This window comes from Aspergillus novofumigatus (assembly GCF_002847465.1).
Source record: "Aspergillus novofumigatus IBT 16806 chromosome Unknown P174scaffold_10, whole genome shotgun sequence".
NCBI lineage: Eukaryota > Fungi > Ascomycota > Eurotiomycetes > Eurotiales > Aspergillaceae > Aspergillus > Aspergillus novofumigatus.
Window position 1 is genome coordinate 451389 of NW_020194283.1, and position 26730 is coordinate 478118.

At 48.8% G+C, this 26730-nt stretch overlaps 11 protein-coding genes across 11 annotated transcripts; 6 read left to right on the forward strand and 5 right to left on the reverse strand.

Annotated features, from left to right (window-relative positions):
• Nucleotides 1–1778: 1778 nt before the first annotated feature.
• Nucleotides 1779–2490, forward strand: P174DRAFT_425229 (uncharacterized protein; the record flags this gene model as incomplete). Its single annotated transcript, XM_024825270.1, has 3 exons — nucleotides 1779–2112; nucleotides 2213–2295; nucleotides 2347–2490. 3 exons carry the CDS (start codon nucleotides 1779–1781, stop codon nucleotides 2488–2490), a joined length of 561 nt encoding a protein of 186 aa, XP_024677895.1.
• A 338-nt stretch (nucleotides 2491–2828) lies between these two features.
• P174DRAFT_379237 (putative GPI anchored cell wall protein) lies at nucleotides 2829–3476 on the forward strand (the record flags this gene model as incomplete). Its single annotated transcript, XM_024822894.1, has 1 exon — nucleotides 2829–3476. One exon carries the CDS (start codon nucleotides 2829–2831, stop codon nucleotides 3474–3476), a length of 648 nt encoding a protein of 215 aa, XP_024677896.1.
• Nucleotides 3477–3950: 474 nt separating this feature from the next.
• Nucleotides 3951–4916, reverse strand: P174DRAFT_435409 (uncharacterized protein; the record flags this gene model as incomplete). Its single annotated transcript, XM_024825932.1, has 4 exons — nucleotides 3951–3975; nucleotides 4008–4161; nucleotides 4204–4372; nucleotides 4419–4916. The coding sequence occupies 4 exons, from the start codon at nucleotides 4914–4916 to the stop codon at nucleotides 3951–3953; spliced, it is 846 nt and encodes a 281-aa protein (XP_024677897.1).
• A 2094-nt stretch (nucleotides 4917–7010) lies between these two features.
• Nucleotides 7011–8247, forward strand: P174DRAFT_464442 (uncharacterized protein; the record flags this gene model as incomplete). Its single annotated transcript, XM_024830391.1, has 5 exons — nucleotides 7011–7058; nucleotides 7366–7953; nucleotides 7974–8042; nucleotides 8063–8165; nucleotides 8225–8247. 5 exons carry the CDS (start codon nucleotides 7011–7013, stop codon nucleotides 8245–8247), a joined length of 831 nt encoding a protein of 276 aa, XP_024677898.1.
• A 2707-nt stretch (nucleotides 8248–10954) lies between these two features.
• Nucleotides 10955–13253, reverse strand: P174DRAFT_515990 (AM-toxin synthetase; the record flags this gene model as incomplete). The annotated part of the gene is made up of 3 exons (XM_024832261.1): nucleotides 10955–12555; nucleotides 12606–12809; nucleotides 12863–13253. 3 exons carry the CDS (start codon nucleotides 13251–13253, stop codon nucleotides 10982–10984), a joined length of 2169 nt encoding a protein of 722 aa, XP_024677899.1. The 3' UTR covers nucleotides 10955–10981.
• A 589-nt stretch (nucleotides 13254–13842) lies between these two features.
• On the reverse strand, nucleotides 13843–15177 carry P174DRAFT_396923 (putative phosphatidylserine decarboxylase; the record flags this gene model as incomplete). Its single annotated transcript, XM_024823764.1, has 1 exon — nucleotides 13843–15177. The coding sequence occupies one exon, from the start codon at nucleotides 15175–15177 to the stop codon at nucleotides 13843–13845; it is 1335 nt and encodes a 444-aa protein (XP_024677900.1).
• Nucleotides 15178–15940: 763 nt separating this feature from the next.
• Nucleotides 15941–17064, forward strand: P174DRAFT_454984 (uncharacterized protein; the record flags this gene model as incomplete). Its single annotated transcript, XM_024829279.1, has 2 exons — nucleotides 15941–16279; nucleotides 16345–17064. 2 exons carry the CDS (start codon nucleotides 15941–15943, stop codon nucleotides 17062–17064), a joined length of 1059 nt encoding a protein of 352 aa, XP_024677901.1.
• Nucleotides 17065–17866: 802 nt separating this feature from the next.
• Nucleotides 17867–20320, reverse strand: P174DRAFT_396925 (uncharacterized protein; the record flags this gene model as incomplete). The annotated part of the gene is made up of 6 exons (XM_024823765.1): nucleotides 17867–18464; nucleotides 18515–19407; nucleotides 19459–19925; nucleotides 19981–20033; nucleotides 20095–20215; nucleotides 20271–20320. 6 exons carry the CDS (start codon nucleotides 20318–20320, stop codon nucleotides 17928–17930), a joined length of 2121 nt encoding a protein of 706 aa, XP_024677902.1. The 3' UTR covers nucleotides 17867–17927.
• Nucleotides 20321–20734: 414 nt separating this feature from the next.
• On the reverse strand, nucleotides 20735–22073 carry P174DRAFT_396926 (iron-sulfur cluster-binding protein, rieske family domain protein; the record flags this gene model as incomplete). Its single annotated transcript, XM_024823766.1, has 2 exons — nucleotides 20735–21181; nucleotides 21247–22073. The coding sequence occupies 2 exons, from the start codon at nucleotides 22071–22073 to the stop codon at nucleotides 20770–20772; spliced, it is 1239 nt and encodes a 412-aa protein (XP_024677903.1). The 3' UTR covers nucleotides 20735–20769.
• Nucleotides 22074–22949: 876 nt separating this feature from the next.
• Nucleotides 22950–24256, forward strand: P174DRAFT_396930 (cystathionine beta-lyase; the record flags this gene model as incomplete). Its single annotated transcript, XM_024823767.1, has 2 exons — nucleotides 22950–23165; nucleotides 23222–24256. The coding sequence occupies 2 exons, from the start codon at nucleotides 22950–22952 to the stop codon at nucleotides 24254–24256; spliced, it is 1251 nt and encodes a 416-aa protein (XP_024677904.1).
• Nucleotides 24257–24804: 548 nt separating this feature from the next.
• Nucleotides 24805–25956, forward strand: P174DRAFT_414238 (putative sarcosine oxidase; the record flags this gene model as incomplete). Its single annotated transcript, XM_024824385.1, has 1 exon — nucleotides 24805–25956. The coding sequence occupies one exon, from the start codon at nucleotides 24805–24807 to the stop codon at nucleotides 25948–25950; it is 1146 nt and encodes a 381-aa protein (XP_024677905.1). The 3' UTR covers nucleotides 25951–25956.
• Between the last annotated feature and the right edge of the window lie 774 nt (nucleotides 25957–26730).

Genomic DNA, 26730 nt, shown 5'->3' on the forward strand with positions numbered 1-26730 from the left:
CACAGAATATAAGCCCCAAGCACAAGGCCTTGGCACTCATGTTCGAGGACATAGCTGACATGAGTAATGAGGTAAGAGATTCCATCTTCTGCCAGCAGTATGACGGCCAAGAGTTGACTTTGGCTGGTCAGTATACTTCCAGTACCTTATGTTTGCATCTAGAGACACGTGAACTGCAATGTCCGCGGCACGATGCACGATTGCGCACTGGCAATTTGGCAAATACCTGTTTCCATCTACTCGGAAGATTAATGTGCGATTGGATTGCACATTTACCGATTAGAGGCATTGCCACTCCAATCCACACTATTCATGGGTATTGGTTGGCTCAGCAATATATCGCAGCGGGTCACTGGGCATCAGCCTTGACCGAATGTAATTGAGTCAGGCTTGGCGTGCGCCTTCATGCATTATTCGATGCAAATGGGAAAGTCCCCGGTGCCAATTGCGACACCCTGGACAAAGGCGGCCTTGTTCGGCTCGAGTTATGCACCCTGAGAAAAGTCTTCTCATCGCAGTGAGAGTGAGAGCAGAAGCCTTGTTGTGTATGATGACATTAGGCCCTTACGAACACGCAGTCCGCTGAAACTCCGCGCCATGAATCACTTAGCGATCGAGGGACCGCGATCAAGTATAAAGGCAGTTCTGGTTTGGACTATTGCCCACATTTATCAACTTGAAGTTGACTGGATTCTAGATCTGTCCTCTACGGAATTTAATCTGTACCAAAATGTGTGGTGCACTGGAGTGAGACATCCTTACTTGGCATGGACGGGAGGGGCCTGGGGACTGTAACGGTGGCCCAGATTGCTCGCTAGGCGGGGAACCCTAAATCGGAAAATGAAAGAAAAGAGGAGGTAAGACAGCATCCATACCGGAGAAGAACACGAGGGGGATATGCATTGCATTGTTCAAGGGTCGCAATCCAAGCAATCGTGCGGCCGTGCCCTTGCCAGACGAGCAACTTCGATTGTGTCCTTGGGGTTAAGGGTTTAGAACAAGTCGGGAAACTCGGACTTCCGCTTGCTCCCGTCGAACTAGAGGCCCCGGCTCGCGGTGTTAAATTTGACCCCTGAGTCCTACGCTACAACATGGTCGTCAATATGCAACGGTGTCATTTGCACCGCTCAGTGATGGTAATCAAACACGCACCGTTATTCGTACTTAAGACGGCCAAGGGAAGCATCAGCCTGGTGGTAGAGAGTAACGCAACTGGTGATATACAACAAAGTATTTAACGCCTTCTACCAGATTCTTTCGTTTGTGTTCGGATCAGTGGGAAAGTTCAAATAGCGTTATAAGAAATACAACTGACACATATCATGCATACCACTCAGAGTACTGACAGCTTCATTTTATATTCTGTACCACGCCTACATCCCGTCTTGCATTCTATCCTTCATGGCTGCGCCAAGGAGCCACTTGCGCATTCCCTCGTCCACGGATTCACCCTCAACATTCATCCTTGGCGTTATCAGGGCGGTTTCGGTTGGAGAAATGGGTGAGATTCTTGCTACGCTAGGCCAATAGATATCGACTGCTCCACGAAAACGAGCTCGTGGCAAGGTCCACTTGCTCGGTTTATCGTCCACTGGAGAGACAGCGAGGCTCTGTCCGAGATCTCCCCTTGAAGCTTCCATTCGCTAATCAGTCAATTAATTTTCGGCACCTGGCTATCGACAGCGAAGAAAATACCCGGCCCAAAAGTCCGCGGTCGTCATCAGGTGGCCGACGCAGAAGGGCAGAGGTCCAGGGTACTAGCATGACAAAACTCACCGATGACGAAGACAGCAGCGGTCAAACTGATAGACTTCCTGCAGGGTCTGACAGTGCCGATTGCGAGCCTGTCAACGGAGCGTGCCTCATACGATAGCCCTTATCTCTCAGAGTCTCAGACATGGCGGTGTTGGCACCATGGTAAGCTCCCTATTCCCTCCCGTCAACCACATATTGATGTAGGGCCGTTTACGTACTTCGGCAACGAGCCCTACTCATTTATCCGGTTCCTACCTGAGAAATTCCGGAAGGTTCTTCAAGACTACCAATCACATAGGCAACAACTCGTAACCATTCCAGGCTCCGAAGAACCCATGGTGACGTCAGTACACGTCGGTATGGACACTAATTCTGGAATTATACAAGGGAATACCGTGACTATTGTATAAGGATTGAACCTCCTGCTTGCGCACAATCGCGAACAGAATATACGAAGTCGTGGGCAACCGAGCTGGCATGCTGAAATACGAGCATGATAGTTTCGCCCGGAATAGGCCATTGAATGACAAGGATTACAATGTGCTGTCGATATGTACAACTGGGTTGGTAAAATGACTGACACAATGATAGATTGTCTCGTATTTCTTTGCCGTCATTATCCTTAAAGCCCCTCGTCTGGATTTTCCCCTCCAGAGTCTCGTCATCCCTGTAACACAGACAGACGATATTCTCAGCGTCTGCAGATCGGACCAACGCCCACCAATCGGCCACTGACTGCGTACTCTATCGTGCGAGCCTCGCAGTGGCGCAGTCAGTTCTTCATGGGGATAAAAACTGGCCAAGCGACATGGAATCCTCGATTCTAGCATGCTAGATATTGAAGTGAGACGTGACAAGCGAAGGAAAAATCCAATCGACATGGGAGATCGCGTCGGATCGCAATGTTACACAATGTGCTGTCATCAGGGATTGTCCCTGTCATTGCAAGGCAGAACAATTTCTGGTATCTCACATCCCACATATAAGACGAACGGATTGGGCAGAGGAGTTTAGCATTCATTCCTGCCTGCCCCAGGAAATCTTCCACACCCTGCTCAGTCAAACTGCCCCAGATGCACTCCGCTTTTATCCTCCTCGCGGCTCTGGCTGCCGTTGTTTCCGTGAAGGCAACCGATGTCCAAGTGTTCCAACCGGGCCCCACGACCCTTCCGCTGCACGCCGTGGAGGCCAGCGTCGTCGATGCCAATGTTGTCGCCACCACTCTCGCTATCAAGTGCGAGGGAAACATATATCCTCCCGGAGATCACTGCGCCCTCTGCAGCCCTTTCACCATTACCCAGGGCCCATCCACCTACAGCGTCAGCGCAGTCTACTCAGCCTCGGCGGGTGGAGTCGAGGAAACCCACACTGTAGTACAAGACTGCGACATCACCTCATCCACCGAGTTGGCCACATGCACACTGTCCGCCAAAGTGGAAGTCTCGGCACTCGGAAGAAAAACCGTCACCTCGTCCTCGGCGACGGTTACCCTTCACTCTGGCGATATTTGGTATACGCCTGTTTTGGTGACCGCCGGCGCGGAGAAGTTGACGGCGTCTAGAGCGACGCAGACAGTGTCTGATACAACGCAGGCAGGGTCTACAGCGACGGAGACGGCGGGGAATGATGGCGCTGTCGCTGTGAACGCTGCTTCGGGGAATACGGGACTTGGCCAGGCTGCTGTTGTGGCTGTCGCTGCCGCTGCAATTGGGCTCTTGTAGATGACTTAGGGGGTTAAGGCGAATGCAAAAGCGTGGAGTACACGTTGGTTACCATTGTTTCTAACTTTCGCTCGCTCTGTCGAGTCGTTATGTTGATAGTATCCAGTCATAACATTCTTAGTGAAGTTCTTAGCATAATGGCAAGATATTTCTTTGTATTCTGCTCCTCTCTTTTCGTATTCTCAGGAGCCTTGTGGTTAGATGTAATTGCCTTAGGCAGACTGTCTGACAGAATAGTCAGCCCACATCCATAGCAGCGTTGCCAACGCAACAAAGAAGCAGCCGACGTTCCATGCCGTCGCCCAGTCCCCAAAAGTAAGTTTGGCAACGACGACCAGGAGAATAAGCAAGGTAACGGCGAGAGGTAAGAGAATGTGCTGTGAACTAAATTGCCAGTCTTCCCGAATTCTTATACCACGGAATCGGAGCTCGCTTAATTCAGGGCAATGCCATTCGTCAAATCTCCTCAAGATATCACTGCGTTCTCTTAATTAGGCTTCTGGTAACCGTAGAGCGCAAGTCACCACTTACAGGTGGCTATACACTAGCCCTTCTCTGTTAAGGAGACCGTTTAAAGCAGCAAGACGAGCGTCCGAAAAGAACAGCGTCAATAAGGACCGCGTATCGAGAAGTGAGAGTCGCCGTTGCGCTTCATGATACTTCTCCTCAGGGCATTCTGCGTCGTCTATAATGTATGAGACACAGTGTGAGAAACAGTCCACTATACCTGTCGATAGATTGTATTTGCAAGGGTAGTCCTGTGGTTGGTAATTCGTAATGACCTCTTCCAGTTGTCTTCTTTCGGCACCCAAATCCTCCTCTGTATACATGCCCACAAAGACTGGTTGCATGTTGCCTTCTGACCTCAGCCCAGCGATTGACACCTTGGAATTCAGCTAGTACCCCTGACAATAGTGACGCCGTGCTGTGAGACGGACGGACCTTCACAATATCCACCTGGCTAACGCCAAAGAAAGGCAAATATCTTCTCCAATGCCCTCTGTAAGTATACCATGCCCGCTGGATTTCCCGCCAGACGGCCACCTCATCCATTGAATTGGCAATATTCACTGGGGTAATGTGACAACGGTGCTTTTCTCCCCAGCAGAGAAGGGCTGAAGCACTTATGCCATCTCCGAGCATTGGCTCCAAGGCCTTTCCTAGGTCACTTTTGCGACCCTCGTGTGACTGTTTTGTAATGACAAATGGTCGAGAACTTGCACTCATTCGCTCGGCGCGTTCACGATCAATACGTCCCCTGTTTCTGTTACCCGTTGATGTTGTTGAGTTATTGCGACCACTGGAATAGCTGTCCCCTCCTGATGGGGTCGGAAGGTTCAGTGCAATCCCTGCAAATGGAGAACTTTGTATACGACTCGGGTTTGAGAGGGGTAATGTCGGTAATTCTGGTGCAAAGACCGATAACAGGATACCCGTCATTTTAGCCAAGTCACGGAAAGACGTTTGGTCTCTAAGGAGAGGAAGGGCTTAATAGGGGACGGTGTCAATATATACATCTGGCCAACTGAACCACGCCATGTCAAACTAAACCGCACCTGTCTAGTTTACAGTTGAGACGGAGTGTGTACTTTCAAAGATTTTCGGGGTGTGGCACTCCCGTATTGGATGCCCACTAATCCATCTATGCAGCATGCCTCACAAGTAGGCACCTCAGCCTTGCTACACCTCGGTGTGGGCGCGTAATCATGCTTTATAACTCCAAGGCTGGAGACACTTGTATGCATTAGCGTGATCGTAGTGAGGGCTATCTCATCCCAGCGTCTCAGCCTTGTCATAGAAACGCCGTGAATTTAGACAAAGGTCAATCGGCTTGTTCAATTTAAGAGTAAGAGCCTTGTCCCCGCCCCATCCACGTTCACTGTCGTAACGGAAAAGCTCTCTAGAGAGGTCTGTGTCACAGGTTTTAAGGAACCCCAATATCCATGTGGAAGTCAGATATAGAGGCATGGAAGCAGTTATGAGTGATTTGTGGTGATTATATATAGCATGGCCGAATCAGAACAACCTGGAGTAGGGGGATCAGAATAACACACACAGCCTTTTAGAATCTTAGATGGTCCAATCCATGCCACTGTAATGAATCTGGAAGGCCAGCGCTTAAACTCATAACAGCTAAACCTTTCTTTCATTGTGGGCTACTAAGTTCTTCGCGCCCAATCCCCCTAGAGAGCTCATCGGCAGGTCCTTACCTATGTTATCAACACTCATGCTAAAAGCATCACAAGACTATTTCGAGACAAGTTACTCTTCAAGGATTGACTGCGTTTCCTGTATGGCTTAAGACTGGCTGAGCAGAGGGGGAGACCTGATTTCTAGAGCCTGTGGTACTATATGAGGCTCTGATGATCCCATATTTTTTGTAGAAACAGTCCGCCTTGCAAGGCATCCAAGCACAGCCACCGTAATGCTAAGCAAAGCCTCCCCCTTATCTAAGAGCTTAAGCATCCATATCAGCCTTCTACAATCCACAGACTTAAAAACATCTTATCCAGCCTCAATTACACCAACTTGCATCATTCTCGTCATGTCGGTCCCACTTGGCTTCGATAATATTCTCTTTGTCCTGAGGAGCTCTCGTTCATTATTCCGATTGCTAGCATCTCGTTTAGACGAAATCAACGAAACGAACAAGAGCGAACCTAAGAATGAAACTGGGCTCTTTTGCAAAATTATTGGGTGTTCTGCCTCCCTCACTATCGCGTATGTTCCCTAGATGCCAAGGCTTGTCAGAAGGAATCCCTGGAGAAGCTTACAGAGGCGTGGCTCCTTCTAACAATGCCAAAGACTTTTTAGGCCGGTTTTTAGTTAGATCGCTAAGAAATCAGAAGCGACAATGTGATCGGCTACTCAAACTCTAGCAACTAACAGATTGGGAAAATACACAACAGGCGGGGATATGAGTCGACTGACTAGATGTGTTTCTTCTTTGACTTGGTAAACCGCGGCCCCACAGGCTCAGGTATCGGGAGTTAATTTTATGTCATTCACGGTTCGGAAGCCTGGCGTAACATTTGCGGATAAGGAGCACTTTCTATGTCGATTATGTGGCCTTTACATGTTTCTATGGAAGCTAATCTAGTCATGGGTAGTACTTTCAAGAGAAGGTTGGACTAGAAGTAGGGTTCTAAGAAAACCAGCAATGGCAAGAGAGAGTAGGCGGAAAAGCATATAGCTCTCCCTGCTGTTTCGCCCACACTTTTATGCTTAGCCAATACCACCACGCGTTGTAAGCAAATACCAGGTAAGTGAGGCCTAATAGCTTGGAGGTCTCCAGACAGTATCAACCCTATGATAAGCAAGCTGGCCCCACTGGAGTCCGCAGTTACCACCGCACTTCGTTCTGAAGATCCACGTGAGAAAGCACCTGAACCAGACCGGTCCTCTCTCGTTTAACAGCAGGATCACATGGGCTTTGCGCATGATGTCCAGATAATTTCTTTTAGCATGTTAGATCTCATTTCATGTACCACTATGCTGTCAAACACCAGTTATCTGCTGGCTTGCTTCTGTACCATGGGAAGGATAATCACTAAACAAGCAGTTGCCACTGCTAGCTTAAATGTTACTTAATGATCAATCTGTTGGTCCCTTGCGAAACATTTCGGAGTAACACTAGATTTGTTTGTCCCTTGATGGGTTATGTATAATTTACTCACAACGTTGAGTCTTGTGGGAGCATTCCGACGGAAGCACCTTATATGTAGCTGTTTGCTCCATAACTATGAGACTATAGCATCTAAATCCAGGATTTAAAAAGAGCTCCTTTGATCCAAATAGTTAGCCACAACTAAATCTCCATTATCCCAAACTGGAATCTACAGAAAAACCCAAGTGAGGAACTTCAACAGACACTCGAACCATACATCAGCTCGATCAACGTACTACCATCGACCCTTCCAGGGCGAGCTTCTTCCAGGCACTGAAAGGAGCTGTCGGTGCAGAAGCACTCAAGACCCTTGGCCCAAATGGCGTCGACGCTCTCAAACTAGAAAACTTGCAACCCACGCCTAGCTCACCAACCACACCCACGAAATATACACGTTCAACGCAGAAGCCCATGGCAGCCGCTTTCAAAGACAGTGCTCACAAAGCGACACTCCAAGTCGGCCTTGGAAAGGTCATCCCCCGCTGGAAAACCGGCCCTTCCAAAACCGTCAATTTGGCAGTCTTCAAACACGGCTACCCAAAACCAGAATGGGCATTCCTCGCAGCCGCGGCCTGGAACCAAGCAGCTGAAGACTGGATCGCCCTTGACCTCAGTGTGCAGCTCAAATGGGTATCCGATCTCGAAGACGCCGTCGTCGTCCTCTCCTTCGCAGGCAATCAGGGCGGAGTTCTCGCCGACGCATCCTTCCCCAACGAGGTAGATCTGAGTGTGCTCAACGTATACAATGGCACGTTCCGGCCTGGGACCATTCCGTACCTGAAGAATATCTTTTTGCATGAGCTGGGTCATGTCTTGGGCTGCGGCATGAGTTTGCACAGGAGATGGAGGACGAAACAGACGTGTACACGGTGCAGATTGGTCCTCGGAATCCGCTCTCGGTGATGGGGTACGAGTTTAGTTTCCTCCTCAGATGCAGCCTTCTGATGTCGAGAATGCGAAGGCGTTCTATAAATTTTCTGGGACATCGCTTGGATGGAAAGAAGCGCGCACCGGAAGGCTATGTTGCATATTAAGGATTATGACGCCAATAACTAGGCGGGAAATGCTGATTTCTGAACAGATTACTGGATGATTATTCTATAGGTATGATTTCAGAGACTCGACTTCATGATCGGTGTTATAAATAGTAATAGGTCAAATCTCCTCAAGATATCACTGCATTCTCTTAATTAGGCTTCTGGTAATTATAGAGCGCAAGTCACCACTTACAGGTGGCTATATACTAGCCCTTCTCTGTTAAGGAGACCATTTAAAGCAGCAAGACAAGCATCTGAAAAGAACAGTATTAATAAGGACTGTGTATCAAGATATAAGAGTTGCCATTGTGCTTTAAGATACTTCTCCTCAGGGCATTCTGCGTTATCTATAATGTATGAGACATAGTGCGACAAACAGTCCATTGGCACTTAAAATGCGCTTAGAACCTTACTTAAGGCTTAGGTATGCTAGGATGGTAGCTGTACATATATCCAATAGCTATTCTAGCTATCTTACCAACAGCAAACACAACTAAAAGGCTTAGAGCTCAAAAGCTATGTGTCCATACATTCCAGTCTTCTACATTCCATGGCCATGCTCATGACCTAAAGTACATCTACTTTAGCTCATGTCTAGTGCGGTAGATTTACAACCACTTATGAAATAGAGCTATGATGAACAATTAGTATATTATAGTCCCTGCATTCACACTAGGATTTGGGGAAAACCAGATTCAGGAGACAACCCATAGCAGGATAATATCACGCATTCAGCCTAAGCCCTAATACCAATCAAGCAGTGCGCAACCAGCATCCTTCAGTCCTCTGAAACCTTAGCAGTATTCAGGGAATGTAGGATCCTCCATATAATATGTTGCTACTTTGACACCCTCACCAATAGAAGTTTAGGGTGGAGTATTCCTAGGACATTTCAAAGTGCAATGGTTAGATATATAATGCCACTAAGATATAGTAGGAAAAGGGGGTTAAAGAATGGAAAGAGCTACATATATAATCTAAAATATACAGGTCACTTATGTGGAAGGCTCCATGTCGGATTAAAATAAGTGCAGAATGTGTAGTAAATAATAGGTATTAGTTTTCTAAAAGGCTTTTTGATCCTATTAAATAATTGGTCTAAGCCTGTCACCAGTCTCCTCTTTTATAGCTAGCTTTACTCTACTATAAAAGTACCAAGGCTACCATAGTCATGAATTTACCACAACCAGTCTATTACATCATAATATCACCTTAGTATAGGTGAACTACCAGATTGATCAAATTTATATCTTTCTTTTTACTGTAAGCGGCTGACTATTCAGTGTGTTAAACCTAAATTACATAGGAAGTGGAGAAATGCTACACCAGAAAATTAAAGAATTAATCAATTAACTATTCTACACTCTTTAATTCAAGTAGACTGATGCCGCAACCGGTGGGCTACTTAAGGACTAATAAATTGGGTCTCTTCACTTATCACTATATAGAGTTGCATAACCGAACCGCTAAATCGAATCCGACCCTCACCGAACTCACAGCAGTTTGGGTTCGGTCCATAGCCTAGGGAATCGCTTCAGTTTCGGTTTCCTTAGGGTGAAACTGATTCGAGTTTGGTTACTGTTGGTTATGGTTTTGCGGTTTTATTGGATTAGGTTAACCAACCTTTAATAATCACTATGACTTAAGAATGAGTTTAACCACTATCCATTCAACCCTATAAATATTGAATTGATATTTTAGATCTAGATTTGTATAGTGTATAAGCATGTTTGATAGGTGCCTAATATAGGAGAAATTGAATTCTGAAAACCATTGAAATTAATCGATTCAGGTTATATAAATTGAAACTGAACTGAACTGAATCTAATCATAGTTAGTTAGTAGTGGCTCTAGCTATGCCTATCTAGGCCTAGTAGCAGTCTCTTTTCCTAGCATTTCTATTGTATTGGACTAACCTTGATGTGGATATTCGTCTACAGAGCTATCTGCGAGATACATGTTCTTACTGAACAACCCAACCGGCTGTCAGATAGGCCCGGGAGGATCATCGTCGAATGATGGCATTGTTCTTGGTCTCGCTGGATGTGTTATTAATGACTGCCTGGACGCAAGCTACGGTCGGCCTGCGATGCCTGTCATCGCTCAAAGACTCGCTGCTTGGGGGCCAATCCTTGTACCCGATGCCACGTAGTACATAGTGGTGAGGCTCATAGATGTAGAAAAGCCACCAAATCAGATCTCACTAACGACCGTATCCACCTGAGTTTCTGGAGGAGTACTAGTCTTGGTTATATTGGCGCTGATTGCGATAACCGCCTCCGCGATAGCTACTAAAGTAGCCCTATTATCTATACTTCCTAAGCTATTAGACCCCTGCTTAATTGCACCTTGCTGTGCAGAAGCAAATTTCACTAGGCGAAGTATGAGTGGGGCGGTCTTTCTTTTCTTCTCTTCTTAAATGCAAGCTGTAGTTTAGGAAGGTATTTCGTCGTATGTGAGAAGGAAAAAAATTTTTTCAATTAATCAACCAGGTACAAAGAATTCCCTAACAGATGCCCGTCCAACTTCCTATACTCTATGTTGGGGGGAGGGTTCGCAATCAGCCAGGGCTTGTCTTGTTGCCACTCCCTGTGTCTGAGGTCCCATGCTCGCCTGCTCGCCTGCTCTTGCGGAATGCTTCCAACGCGGTCCCTTTAAACGCGGATAGAGCCAGCAAAACGAATGACGTTGTTTGGCGTAATCGCTCGGTCCATCCGCTGTATGCTTTCAGGACACCCGATATCTTCTCCTTATCAAATAACGCCCAGTTTACGGACCGTTTCAGCTCGCAGACCATCAGGTTAATTCGCTAACCTGGGTTCCTGCAACCGGGATATCTCATCCAAAGTCATAGAGCCGCCGATTTTGCGTAGTGCCTTTCTGTCTGTCTTGCCTGCTGCTGTCATTGGAATTGCATCCACTGGTATGTACACCTCGGGGATGAATGTACGCGGGACATGCTGCGCCAGTTTCTCATTTATGCCGGCAGTGAGAGCTTGCAGCCTGGCCCCTAAAGGGAGGTAAATCTCATCACCAATGGCGATGAAAGCGGCCAGTACTGGTTTCAGACCGGCAATTGGAGTGACCATCTCGGCAACAACGCCTGCCCTGCCTTGCAGGAATTTGCGCACATGATGTTCAACCTCAGTCAATTCCACCCGTTCGCCGCCGATCTGAACCTGCGAGTCCTTGCGGCCTAGTATGACCAGGCCGCCATCCGGCTTACACCGGACCAGGTCTCCTGTCTTGAATAATCGCCCTTGGCGTCCTGAGAATTGACCAAAGCCCTGGCACAGCCATGTTGGTGTCACAAAAGCTGCTACGTCGGGGTCGTCACAAATATAGCGATCCATGAGAATCGGGCCCTCCACGAGTAACTCCCCAATAGCCCCATCAGGTAGAAGGTTGTTGTGATTGTGCGGATCCACTATCCACCGAAGGCAGACGGAAGTTGCCCCAGCAAACCCAGTTTCGAAGGAATCCGGGTCGATTGTGCATGCGGCCACGTGGGGGCATTCCGCCGGACCGTAAAAGTTATACATGGTCAATCTCTTATCAAACTTAGACACAATATCTTTGGGCAAGACCTCTCCCTCAAGCGCCAGGTATTTCAGGCTAGGGACACTGTCGGGGTCGAGTTTCCGAGCCAATGTAGGTGTGAGATAGACCGAGTTCGCCTGTAGTGCCTCGAGGGCTTGAGGAGAACAATGCACCCCGTCGTTCTCTTGCGGGATACAAAGACATCCGCCAGAAATTAAAATAGCAATAGATTCCATCATACTGACATCAAATTCGTACGACGCCGTCTGGAACTGCCGAATACCTGGCCCAAATGACTGTTTTCTCATTATCTCCTCACAGTTTGTGGCCAGCACAGTATGTGTCCAAACAATGCCTTTAGGTATGCCAGTACTTCCGGATGTAAATAGTTGAACGGCGTCCTGGTTTCCTGAACAGTCTGGTAAAGGCGGGTCAGTGGACTCCGCCAATGACATCAGGTCCTCGACTGTGAGCGTGGGCACAATGTCTCCCATCCAAGCCGGTGTGGAATTTCCAACCAACGCAAATGGTGAGTTCCCAGTATTCAATATAGCCTCAATTCTGCCCTTGGGTATTGAATTTGCCAGTTGAAGAAAGACTCCGCCAGCCTTAAGGACCGCCAAAATTGCAACCGGCATCCATAAAGACTTTTCGAAGTATAATGGCACAACCACGCCTCTGTCTACCCCTTTTCGGGCTAGACCAAGTGCCAGGCGTGTTGACAGGTCAACCAGCTCTTTGTATGTGAGGGATCCATCCCATGCGCACACCGCAGGGAAATCCGGGTGGTTCAGGGCGATTTGGTGGACCATAGTATGCACCAGATTTTCAGATGCTGGGGAACGGTCGAATTTCTGTTCCACAGTTCTGCGAGATCTTGCTGACTTATTAAGTTCAGTTCCGTTAACAGTGTAGATCTACTAGAGCTCTTGTTTAACTGTTGGAGGATGCCCTGTAGCATACGAGCCAGGTTCTCAGCCTCCTTTGGATGAAATCTCTTGTCTGAAAATTGTATCTGCATCTGCAGGAAGGAGCCCTGTACATTGAATCGCACCACTATCATCCCGTTGCCTTTAGGCTCAGTGGATTCTGTGCGACAGTCAGCTTTTCCAACATATCATGTCTCTGGAGTTACTCTATACCCATCTGACAAACAATCGAAAATCTGGAAAGCTCCGGCTCTGAAAACGTTTTCTGCTGGTCATCCTTTCTCTGTTTCGAGATTTGGTCCAGTAGACTGCCCACGTCTAGATCTGGTGCGACGCACGCCCTTAACGGCAGCTTTGATAGGGCATTGTTGCAGACCAATTGGAACTCTAGTTCGTCCTTGTAAAACCACTTACTCGCGGCGATTGGCCAGGCCGCAGCTGCCAACACCTCCGGGCGTTCGCGTAGTTCTTCCCCATATATATTGCTGGTGTACGTGTCGGTTTTGCATGGTAAGTCAACTTGCAACTCACTCCCAAGCAGACCATCGCTGTGATAGCTGCCCGGCGCATATGTGCCAGCTCCGTGAAAGTGTTGCTGGGCCATGAGAGAACTTTGACAGGAAGAACAAACCGAATAATTAAGATTTTGAGTTTTTATGGGAAAGGTAAATTTACCTAAAACCTCGGTCCATACTGGTCGTGTCTGCGCCTCTATATATGCCTTCTCCAATTTTCGCCGCAATCACACCGCTCCCGAGGTTACTATCGGAGACCTCTCAAGCGAGACATGCGGCCGATGCTTCCGGTGTCTCGACTTTCTGCATGTTCGGTACTACGTCAATCCCCTCGCCTGTAGGAATTCCGGAAACGTCGACCGATATTGCGGCGATGGTTAACGGTTGCGGCAAGGATTACTCAGCCGTCTGCGTCAACGATCCTACATGACAGTTCGTGTTCAGGAGGTACAGAATGAAGGGCTTGAGCAGCGAGGATGTAATCGGTTTGACATTATTGATTTTCATAGACTCATCAATCACCATTGCGTTCTTGTGCTAATAAAACCCGATATAAATTGCCAACCTTTATTCGGTTTCTGGGGCATGTGAGCCTTGGATTCTTCAGTACAGGTCAAGAAACCATTCAAGTTACCGAAAGATACAACGCAGATCGAAATTAAATTTGTTATCTGGTGACTACACAAAACAACGACCCATCAGGCTTCTTACGGGGATAGGGTAGTCCCTCTGATTGTCCTCAACCAACGGCTCAAAACGTACATCTACCCCTCCCCTAAAGACCAAGCAATGTGTTGATCCTCCGTAGTGGAAACATCCAATCTCATCCCCGGCCTTGACATGGTCCCCTTCGTTGACCGACGCCTCACAGGATGACACTTCCCCCATGCCAACTGCCACAAAGGCTATGAGCCCAACACGAGGATCGACAGCTTCAATAAAAACTACTATGCGAGTAGCAACTGTAGCTAAGTAACTTTGCGACTTTTCCATGGCCAAGATATCCGACATGGGAAGCTGGGAGAAGTAGCTCCCGTTGAGATAGAGGATGCTGCGAATTGTTCCTGATACAGGAGAATGCCAGCGGTGATAGCTCAAGGCCGACAGATATGCTTGATAGACGGTGCCGCCGGCAAAATGTGGTGTAAGGGTGCTGTTTCCCAACATCGAGGACACAGAATGCGACTTTCCTTTGAGGACGATATTGCTTTTCAGCGAGCAGTGGCGGGAGATGTGCCAGGGAGAGGACTCGCAAGCGTTCAAAATTGGAGCCCCAGCCCCCTTTTCGCCAAGATAGAGTAAACGTCGAGAAGGCATCGGTCGAATCCCCGGTTTGAACCGACGCGTGAAAAACGCATCCCAGGACGAAAATCCAAGGGTGTCCGGGTTTGACGGATCGGGACAGTCAAAAATGTCGATGAAGGTTCTGTGGTCTCCCGTGGGACGGTTGGCTATCTCCTGTAATCGTGCAATTGCACCTTCACAAAACCATCCATCTCGCGAGTTGAGTACGTAGGTTGACTCGGGTGATTCCAGGAATTGTGACCATTTTTTAAGGATTCTCCTTAGATGCTGATTAACACGATCATGTCCGAACAAGCGCTGGCCACTGTGCGTTTCCATCAAGACCATCAAGACAAGATTAAAGGGAAGACCACCCAGAGTGTCTGGCACTTCCAGGTCCTCCCATTCTGGGGATGTCGTTAGGATGTGGTCCAAGAGTCGCATCAGGATCGGAATGTTATCTATCTCAAGGTAGCCAGGATGTGCCCTGTCCGCGAGAACCAATTCCTTTCCCTCGGCGAACATGGATCGACAGAGGGCGTTTAAGCCCTTGTCACCCTCCAACGTGTCTTTGAGAGCAGTCACTGTTGGGTCCATTGACTGGTAGGGTCTGTTGCTTGCCCTTTCAATCATATTTTGTATGCCACGAGTCGCAACGTAGTCTCTGGGAAAGTCGTCTCCTGCAAGATAACGATGATTAGCCAATGTGAAACGTGCATACACACCCATGTGCTATTTTACATGAAAGAAGATGCCTAAACGCTCGTGGCACTCATAAAGCAGCATGTGTCCTTACCCCTGACATAGTCGCATATATCTGAATCTCTGGATTCTATGCGTTCTAACATTGCGCGGAGGCGATGCTATCTGCGAGGCATGGGGTTGGAATCGTTCACCACTGAGTTAAGCCTAAAGTATGTCAGGGGCTGAAATTGTTCGCTTCCGCTGTAAAAATATACAACGCGAGGAGTTGACAGAATGAATCATGAACAATTCCAAATACAACATGCCGGATTCGTAAGGTTGCAGCGGCCGGATTCGCAGGTAAGGTTGCACCCACATCTTGTTCCTTTACGCCCGAAATTGCCTTATGTCTCAATCTGTCAAGGCAGCAAAGCCTATACAATTGTACGACTACTGGTTAACTGTGGGGATACTATGTGTAGGTTGCATACTTAATGGATAATTGCTTGGGTAAGATTTTATGAACGCAGTTAAGAGAACAAATTGATCATGGAATGGAGAGATGGGGTCTTCGACCGCCACTTAATATCCGCATAGAAACCTTCGCCTATCAATAGTGAAGTGGTAGTCGGCCTGAATCCCAAAGAAACACAATGCATGTATGGTAGCATGTCTGGTGGACTGCACATTGCAACCGCTCTTGGCGAAGCAGCCCACATCGAGTTTAATATTATAAATATCTCGGATGAGACGCTTGTTATGGGTAGTGGACCTGTCCCAACACACACTAATTTCCTCATCCTTCACGATGTATCGTTATATGGTCGGGTTTTTCTCGGTTCCCTTTGCGCTGGGGCCCATCTATTTGTTTCCGGATGTGAGCAACGATAACAGCGCGCCCTTCTATTTGTTTCTCAGCAGCTATGCAATCGGATTTGTTATGGCAATGTTCTGTACATATGTGTTCCCTCTCTACCACTGCCCCTCGAACCCCCTCCTTAGTCATATGGTCAGTCGTCGCAAGGCCATGAACAAAAAATATCAGATTGAGGGCGAAAGCGCCGATCTCGCCTATGGCATGGAGAACCTGTGGTTCAACGCGGATCTGGAGCCCCAGACGCTATGGGTTAACCTAGGCTATTGGGAGGTATGCGATAAGTGGCACCCCTCAGCTCGAATGATGGTCATAGTTATACTGATACACGACCGCAGAATGCCACTCATTCGTCACAGGCGTGCCAAGCGCTCTTTCGCAAACTGCTGGATGAGTCTGGGATCTCGAGTCAGAGAGACGTTTCAATCGTCGAAGTCGGCTGTGGTTGTGCTGAGACTGCCCTGGTGCTACTAAAGCATTATACGGACCAGTGTCGCACATGGATCGGTCTGACAATCAGCCCAATGCAGGTTCGCATGGCAGACTCCAGACTACAAAAGGCCCAGAAAGCTGCTGCTCTCAACTGCGATACCGAGTACCGTATCTTCCATGCTGACGCTGCCCGGCCCGAAACCTGGAACGAAGACATCCACCGGCGTGTGAAATCGCTGAAGAATCCTTGGCTGGTTGCCGTGGATACTTTGGTCGATTTTCGGCCATCGCGAAAGGCGCTTCTACAGTACGCTAGAAATGAGATACATGCATCCGTCGCGATCACCGACCATCTTGTCGTGGAGAATACATCTATTTTGGATCGGATGAAGTTATGGGTTTCATTCCGTCTACTTGATACACCTCTCCGCCATGTACTCTCCCGCCAGCAATACATTGACTTACTCGTGGAGTGTGGTTACGAGGCCGAGAAAATCTCCTTCGTTCCATACACTGAGCGCGTCTACGCTCCTTACAGCCAGTTTATTGATCAGCAGGGACAAAGGTGGCAGGAAATGGGGGAAGTAAATGGGATTATATGGACTTTTCGCTGGTTGGCTGGGTGACCGGGTGGTGGGCACGCTCTGGACTAGTAGAGGCATGTATGATAATCGCACGAGCGTGAATCCGTGACTATGGACCATGGCATATGGGACTTTTGCAATGAGGCTGTATTGCGGGAAGATAATGACGTTTAATCCGGCACGCGTGAGCGGAAATATATGTAAGCGTAGTAGTAATACACCGTGGTTAGCTGAGATGAGAAATGAGATATTTAATCAACCTTACCTAGTCTTCATTATTAAAATATACGCCTAATTATTGCTTAGTTTCTACTTATGACCTTGTTAATCATGTGGATTCTGTCGTAGATGCAAGAATGTGGCTAGAAGACATAGTATTCCTCGTACTAGGACGCAGTCTGGTACTCAGGGAAACCAGGTGCAATTGATTGGATACCAATCTCGTAGGGCGTGCAGCATTAGTAGTTGCCACAGCATTTCTCTACGTTGGCTCTTACTTTGCGATAGGATGTTTACTCCAGTGCTGTGGAACGGCGGCGGTCTAGACCATTAATATGATAATGTAGTGGATCAAATTCAGAAAGATGCACTAGGAAAAGCACCAGGATACGCCTTTATATCTAGTGGGAATAACTTCTTAACCGCCCTTGAGTGTGGAAGGGTAGCCTGCTTACGAGGCCGTCGGGGTCGAGAGACGCGAAGGCCGTCATATTACTTTCGATACACCGAAATACGCGAAAGGCTATGTTGCATATTAAGGATTATGACGCCGATAACTAGGCAAGAAATGCTGATTTCTGAACAGTTTACGAGGGTGATTGTTCTATGTGTACGATTTCGGAGACTCGACTTTATGCTCGGTGTTATTAATAGTAATAGATGCTCCGGGATAGTAGTTATCAATATCAGAGATTTCCAATTTCCCAAATCCCTTGGTAAGGATTTTGGTGGTCCTGAAATTGGAAAAACGGATCACGCGTAACGTCCATGAAGGAAACATCGCCTGGGAACCCCAAACCCGACCACCCCAACGGTTCCCGCGGCATTGGTCCTTGACTTGGGCCATCCTCAGCCACAATGGAATCTGCACCGCTCCAAGGCTCGGACTGGGAGTTTTCAGACTTATCCCGGTGGCGCACTGTACTCGAGCACGGCGGCAGCGCTTGCCCTCCATCAGAAGTATCTACCGTCCTTGCGGAATGATGGAAGATCTCGGTCTCGACTGTCGTCTGGTCTGGATGCTTCCGCCCGGGGGGCTGTAAGAAGGACGCATCGAAGAGACCGTCTCCCGGAGAAGCGAATGGAGTTTTGGTGGAATTATAGCAGAGAATGTCCCACATTAATGACGTATCTATTGACAGTGTCCTGCGTGGTAAACGGTGATCGCCCGAATGTGGACTGACGGCGAATGCCGATTGTATGAGGCCCTGGACTTTTTGATGCTGTATTACTCTGTTAGCGAGACGGGCGAGGGCAGTTGATGCGGACTCACAATTGCCTGGACCCTTGGCCATTTGGTGGCCAGGTCACTCAAAAACCTTGTGCAAGTCTCCAGCTTCCGCTGAGCGGAATCCCTCACAGAGGGATCCGCGGCACGGCAGTAATAAATCAAAATTGTGGCCGCGATCGCCACGACATGGCCGAGGAAGGGATCAGATAATTGATATTCCTTCTCGGTGATCATGTCAATGAGGCGAGCTGTCCACGTTGTGTGAATGAGTGCCAGCTCTGACGATGTCTTCCAGAAAGTGTTTGGTACTGCAAGCTGGGCAGACTGCTGCGGCCGCCACGAGTAAAGGAAAGGGTGATTAAGGACACTGTGCACTGCATGGTAGGTGAACTGGAGGTACAGCCAGGGACTCCAGTACTCACGGGCACGGTTTAATTCTTCTGGAGACCGCTCCTGAAACCGTACAGAATCGTATCGATGTGAGGTCGGAAACTTGGTTTCAATGTCCATCAGGTGAGCCCCGATGATACAATATCCAGAGTCCACCGACCAGGGAGGTGCGGGATCTCCACTGGCGCAGTGCGAGACATAATGCTGAACTTCGCTCCAAAGAGTGGATAGCTGCACCATGTACACCCAGATTCCTCCTAAGGCATCGTTTTCCTGAGGGTTCTGAGGTGGCTGCATCCCCATCTCCCGTGGAGAGTCAATGTTGACAGCCATGTACTTCGGATTGTGAATGTCCCGCAGCATATTCAATTGCCTGCTGTGGGGGGGATATTGCTGGTTAAGAAGATGGATGCTCCAGAACACCCTTCGTCGCTCCTCCAATGCAGGTGTGGATTCGCCTTCATGTTGCTCAATGTCAAGACCTGCACATTGGGCCAGGTTTGTAGCAAGGCCGATGTGTAGCCAAGCGAGATGGGTGTCATTAGCTAGGGGCACGTTAATGGTGTGTCACTTTGTCAGTATAGGATGGATCTCACCAATGTATTCAGCCAGTGCTATCAAACAGAGACATTGCAAAGTTGAGAGGTCGACGGTTCCCTGGACTATTCGGAACATGACATAGCTGCGAGCGGCCTCAGCGTAATGTCGACACATCCGGTCTGTTCGTCCATCGAATAAGGGATTGTTCGAGTAACGCAGCGCAAGACTGAGTATGCCAAATAACACCTCACTACGACATTGTTCTGGGATGGAAAGACTATCTGGAAGGAAGAGCCATAGTGGTTGCTTGTGGCAGTATTGGAAATAAAGGGCAATACCCTCCGCGACGATCTCTTTCGGCGGCATTGCGAAGGGCAACGTATCTGCATTGTCAAGTCTTGTCTCATCGCTAGGATTCCCTGGTGTCAAGGACATTTCCCGCGTCCTGCTTGATTCCGATGTATTCCCACGACCATGGAGGCTGCGAGAATACACCTTGGGGGTTTCAACATGGCGACTGGGTCTGCATTTGATTAGCACTCACTCTTCCCAAGACCAGGGATGACAGCCATCCGCACATTGAGCCCTCCAATATTGATTCCATCTTCTCTTCAAGCTGTTGCAACCGGTTCTCCTGGTTCGAATTAGTCTGCTCACTCATCGCTTTGTGCGCCGGCCAGCCGTACCAACACCCGGTCGCTGCCTGGGGATCTCTGCGACGAGTTATAATTTCTGCTATACTGGCATGCTTGTTGAAGCCGCGTACAGCTCGAGCATGCCGGTCTCTCGCCCGGACATCGGGTCTTCTTCCGCCTACGGAGAGTCGGCAATCAGCTCTTACACATAATAGTTTTCATGGTTCACTCACCTACAGTTCTCACAGGCTTGATGCGATCTCTTGCTAACACGATTATTCATCAGGAGGAGCCTGCAGATGGCAGAGAAACGGAGGGATACAAAACACGCTGATAAGGTATGGTATGGCGTAAAAGTGCTTTAAAGCCGAGGGGCGGGGTATCGGCTTCTGCATCATGATAACGCGGAGACCAGCCGATCGCCAGTTGGCACAGTGGTACCCACCCAGGGAAACAATACCCAGAAGTGGCAAAGGTTATCATAACTCTACATCCTTATGTCTTATTTCTTGTTTCTTATTTGTTTTTTCTATTTTCAGATCAGAGTAATGCACATAAATAGAAGACCCTTGTCCTTCGGAACTGTGTCACCTGAGTAAATAGGACATGGCCCAAGAACATACTCAAGGCCATCGTAATCAAAAGGAGCTCTGGATATAGCGCAGTGAAAGCATTGAAATCAAAGGCAATTTATCCCAGTGTATCGAATTAGATCACACTGGAAAATCGAAGCTACCATTCCAGTTCAGCAGTTCCTTCCACTGAGCATGCTAACCCTGAACAAAAAGCGATATCCTCTGCAGTTGCCTGACCCGCTGAATGCTGCCGCGCCGGCCAGATCTCTCTTTTCATCTTTCTCTCCTCGTCCCGGTGACTTCTGAGCAGGGTTCGGACCGTATTTTGGAAGAACAGCGGCGCACTCTCCAGGTCAGGATGAAGTTGACCATTTACAAACACACCAGCATTCAGGTTCTTCTGGGCAGCATTACAAAGGTGTTTGTCCTCATCTAAGACTCTCTTGAAGAAGGAGTCGATGTATTCAAAGCCTTCGTCCGAGGCCTCTACGTGTCGGTAGACCTCGTATTCCATGGAGCAAGTTGCTGCAGACGTTGGGACGCATCGCATCATGTAGAAGAAATGAGGCCTAGGGTGAGTTGATGTCAGTGAATGAGGTTGCTGAGAATTCTAAAATAGAAAGAAGAAACTCACGAGACTGTCATGCAGGCGTTGGGAAAGTAGTAAGTGCTGGCATTCTGGATATCCTCATCCACTTTATCCGGCTTCGGTCGGGAGAAATGCTGAATATGCCCCGGTGTGGAAACGGTATAGTAATATGATAGATCAGCCAGCTTCGCCACGTCAGGGTGCGCAACAGTGCAATGGTAGCATTCATTGTAGTTGTCCGCCAGGGTCTTCCAGTTATAGTCGCCGGTCATCTGCCATGTATGGTCAAACCTGTACTGGGTAAAGTCGAACCTCTGGAATCGTTCTTGCCGGTCGACACCGTCGAAATCCTCATCCCAGGGGACTGGGTTGGGAGAAGAATCAAGATTGACCCAGATGAAGCCCAATGCATCAGTATGGACATGCACGGGGAACAAGCCCTGATTCTCTTTCCGAAACCCCGCGACGTCATCAAACCTGGGAGCTTTGGCCAGTTTTCCATTGAGGCCATACGACCACCCATGATACTTGCACGACAGAATCTTGACATTGCCCTCGTCTTCGGAGACGAGGGGAAATGCACGATGACGGCAGATATTGTGAAAGCCGTTCAAGTTACCTTCTCGATCGAGGCATAACACAAAGGTGAATCCAGCTTCCTCAAACCGAAGAAAGTCGCCGGGTTCTGTGAAGCGCAACTTGTGGGTAACCAAGATCCATTTCTTTGAAAAGATAGCTCTTCGCTCCAACTGATATATCTCTGGGGAGTAGTACCAGGAATCTGGGAGGGCTTTAGGTGGCTCATCTGGTACCTTTTGTTTATTTGGAACGGAGGGTGTATACCCAAACCAAGACGCCACTGTAGCAGCCATGGTGATAGTCTGATGTTTTGCAGACAGTTCGACCACTAAAAGGTCTACTCATACTCAGTCATGACATAATATATATGCCTTCCACATGTCGTGCCCTGAATCCAGTCAAGGTCCCCGGTCACGCGACCACATGATGGAATCGGAATGGCAGCTCTGACTCGGGATTAAGCCACCGGCGAGCGCGCCGTGGTATCGTAAATCCTAACCCTCTGTCAACAAGTTATTGCAGTCGATGTGTACTACAGACTGGTAAGTGATCATGGGTTCAGCCGGTCCGTCGGCGTTGACTCCGGTCACGGGATCGGGGCTTAGGAAATTAGGCTTCCCTGCATATCTTCTAGGAGAGAAGGTTAAGAATGAGTGCGGATAAACGGTATGATGCATTGAGACGCCATTCTGCCGCGCACACTGCCTTCAAAGGATGCTTCCTGAGATAACGGGGGATATCTCGGTGGTAAATCGTTTACATTTCTGGAGCACAATACATGATAATCATTGGCCTTCTTTTGAACTCAAATTGAGCTGCCTCATCCTCGGTCTCCTGAAAAAGCAGTGCGTCAGCTGCCAGCTATTCCCTCAGCTAGTGCCAAGTTACAATTGTGAGAGATATGGGGCCGCCGAGTACTGGATGGATATGTACAGCTATGTGATTCCATTTTAGACAGTACTCGTGACGGGAGCTCTGCCCAGCACATGCTACGGCTCGGACCTTTGGTGATTGAGCTTGATAATTACTCTATGGACACGGAGTCCTCCGGTCAGGTGCACCAAAAAGGAGATGCATCACTTATAAGAAGTTGTCATTATTTCCGCCACATGGCAGACTTTCCTTCGGCACGGCCCCTACTTCCTTGTCTGCTCGTAGCTAACAACACCATGGGATCAATTAACCCTTCCGAGAATCCCACTAGATTCATACTGACAGCAGAGGATTTAAACAATGCTCTGCCTGATATGCACATGGCCACCAGAGCCATTCATGCCGATGACTTCGTCAGTCCTCACCGTGCCATTGCCCCTGGCATGCATACCGCGGTGAACTTCCGCTATGCACGAGATCCAGATGAGCTGGTGCCCGAGGAGAATAAGGATGTAAGAGCCTTAGCTTCATTTTCTTCTCATTTGTCTTGGCCTAACGAGACCGGCAGCCAGATGCGCCTTTTGATTCCCACATATATTCCCGCTACACAGCACCCAACTCCAATCGCCTAGAAATCCTGCTGCGCAGCCTCATGGGCGGCGAAGTGATTACGTACTCGTCTGGACTCTCGGCTTTTCACGCGATGCTTGTCCTCCTCAACCCCAAGCGCATCTTCATCGGAGATGGATACCACGGGTGCCACAGTGTTGTGGACATTATCAACAGACTGACAGGCATCCAAAAACTGGATCTGACACAGATCAACCAAGCCGGCCCGGGGGATATAATCCACGTGGAAACGCCACTCAATCCTACCGGGGAGGCGCGCAATCTCGCCTACTACCGTGCCAAAGCAAGCGAGAAGGGGGCATACCTAACCGTGGACTCGACCTTTGCTCCGCCCCCGCTGCAGAACCCCCTGGATTTCGGAGCCGACATTGTGTTGCACAGTGGCACCAAGTATGTGGGCGGCCATTCCGATATGCTTTGCGGGGTTTTGGTCATCCACCCAGATCGAGTTAAGGAGGGGTGGCTGAAAACACTCCGTACGAATCGCCAATACATCGGTAGTGTCATGGGGAGCTTTGAGGGCTGGCTGGGGATCCGGTCTGCTCGCACCATGCAGCTCCGCGTGGCGAGACAAGCTCAAACGGCGAAAAGGCTGGCTAGGTGGTTACAGGAGCAGCTGAAGGACGAAACGTCTCCTGTTGCAAAGGTTCTGAGCCATGTCCAGCACGCCTCGCTCCAGGAGGATGACTTGAAGAACGGCTGGCTGCAGAAGCAGATGCCGGGAGGCTTTGGGCCTGCTTTTGCTGTTTGGACGAAGAGCCCGGAGTATGCGCGCCGACTGCCCAGCAGGATGTTTATCTTTCAGCACGCAACTAGTCTTGGAGGGGTTGAAAGTCTGATGGAGTGGCGGGCGATGAGTGACGCGCGCTGCGACCACAGATTGTTACGGATCAGTTGCGGGATTGAAGAGTTCGATGATTTAAAAGCTGATATCATGCAAGGACTGGAGTCGCTGTTACGGGATTTTCCCTGACATTGATTATCTCTATATATATGAATCAATTTGGTCACCGCTATACAAAGTATAAAGCTCAGAAACAAGCCAGGCCAGTAGAGAGCTACTCTGTTCTTAAGATCTCATTACCACTCGGAATACCAGTAATAAAAAGCAGCGAACTCGATCAACATCACAGCTCCACCCGCATGATCTCATCGGAAGTCATTTTGATATCCGATCAAGTGATCGGGGAGAGAGCGGGGAGCGGAGAACTGCCCGATCACCTGATCGTATCTATGACGGGGGCAAGGAATCAACGCCGACTGCAAGTGACCAAGATCGGTACCCATGCTGTTCCGCTCTACATCTATCTAGTTCATCCTTATCATCGATTATTCCGCCTAGTAATCAGAAGGGAGTTTGATCCGTCTCTGCAGTAATTGAGTCACGTGGACGGGCCGGTATGCTGGCATCTGTGGTAAAGAGGGGATCATGTAACCCATAAAAGCGAGTCCAACTCATGATGCACCTGGTGGGATTGCATATGTTTTTTGACAGATACCCGGAACAGCCGGAGAAAGAAAATGGAACATTTTGATGTCGCAGTTGTCGGACTCGGCGTCCTTGGAAGCGGAGCGGCGTACTATGCTGCCAAAAAGGGCGCCAAAGTGATTGCATTCGAGCAGTTCGAGCTGGGCCATGTGCGCGGCGCTTCCCATGATACTTCGCGTATTGTGCGCACTTCGAATTTTGCCCCCGAATATGTGGCGTTGGCCAAATCAGCCTACAAGGACTGGGCCGAGCTGGAAAAAGTTACGGGCTACGAGATGTTGACGACCACCGGCGGCGTGGTCTTCTTCGCTCCGGATTCACCAACATCAGCGAGCGACTTTGCGAGAAGTCTAGATACTCACAATGTTCCGTATGAGCTGCTCGATGCCCAGGAGGTGAAGAGTCGATGGCCTCAGTTCAATATCCCCGACGGCGTATCTACAGTGTACACAGCCGACTCGGGTGTCGCCCACGCTGCAAAGACCGTCAGCACGCTGCAGTCTCTGGCGCGTTCCCACGGCGCCATTTTAAAGGACAACGCCCCAGTGGAACGCCTTACCCCACAAGTCTCCGGCGGTGTCATTATCGAGACCCCCAAAGGACGATTCCAAGCAGGCAAGGTGATCCTCGCAACAGACGCATGGATCAATAAGCTTCTCGCTCCCTTGTCCGTACACATCCCCGTGACAGTTATGCAAGAGCAAGTAACATACTTCAAGCCCACCAACTCCGCCGCATTTGAGCCCGACCGATTCCCCGTCTGGATCTGGTACGGTGCCAATTGCTTCTACGGATTCCCGTGCTACGGCGAGCCGACTATCAAGGCTGGCCGGGATTATTCCAACAATCTCATGACGCCGGAGCAGCGCACGTTCGTGCACTCGCCGCAACTGCTTGAGGAGCTGACATCCTTCATGAATGGCTTCATCCCCGACAAGGATCGCCAACCGCTTCGCACGATTACTTGTCAGTATACGATCACTCCTGATCGACGCTTCATCATAAGCCCGTTGGAAAATTATCCGGATATCATAGTTGGTTTGGGGGCTGCGCATGCGTTCAAGTTTGCCCCTGCTTTTGGTCGTGTGCTGGCGGAGTTGGCAGTCGATGGCAGGACGAATGAGGATATTTCGCAGTGGGGGATTCCGAAAGGCGCTACTCGGAACGGCAAGCTTTGATGGGCGAGTTCTGGCTATTCACTGGCCATTGTGCTTTTGCTTCATTCCTCTATATTGCTTATTTTTTTAGACAAGTGGCTTAGATGGCCTGTTGCTTACATGGTTAAATCCGCTTAGCTTGTTAGCCTGGCGCTGAAAGCTCAGCTGTATGGTTCGCTCAGGAAGAAACTAGCTTTATATATGGACTGAATCCTAAGCTTACCAATGGGAAGGCTTCAACTTTCTAGGTCCTCTGTTAATTATACTCTACTTACCCTGATATAATGCTCTATTGCCACGTTTGTTTTTGTTTTAGTCTTCTAGTATAGCCGGCCTTTCAGAAGCTCAGAAGGCTGCCTAAAAGGCTGCCTATAAAGCAAGAAGAAAGAGTGTTGCTATTAACTTATAAGCAGCAAGGTTATGATCCCAATGCCTATCTAGAGAAGGATACTTAACAGAGCTAGAGTAGAGCATCTTTAGTAATGAAAGAGGACTACAGTAAACGGGCGAGAAGAGGTCGTTGGGTAGCTATATTATGTAGACACTCAAGTCATTAACATGAACACTCCCATTCGGCTAGCGTCATTCTTTGCAGCTCCTGAAGTCTTTTCATTTCTGCGAGTATGCGGGGATCAGGTTCAGACTGGACGTCCTGCAGAAGACGAAGCCCTTCGCGCGATCGTACCAAGGATGAAGGCTTTTGCATGATCTGTAGACTATAACTGAAAGTGAGTTCCTCGTCAGTTCAGGGACAGAAACACCATGGCCTCAAAAGAGAACTTCAAGAAAAAGCAGACTGAC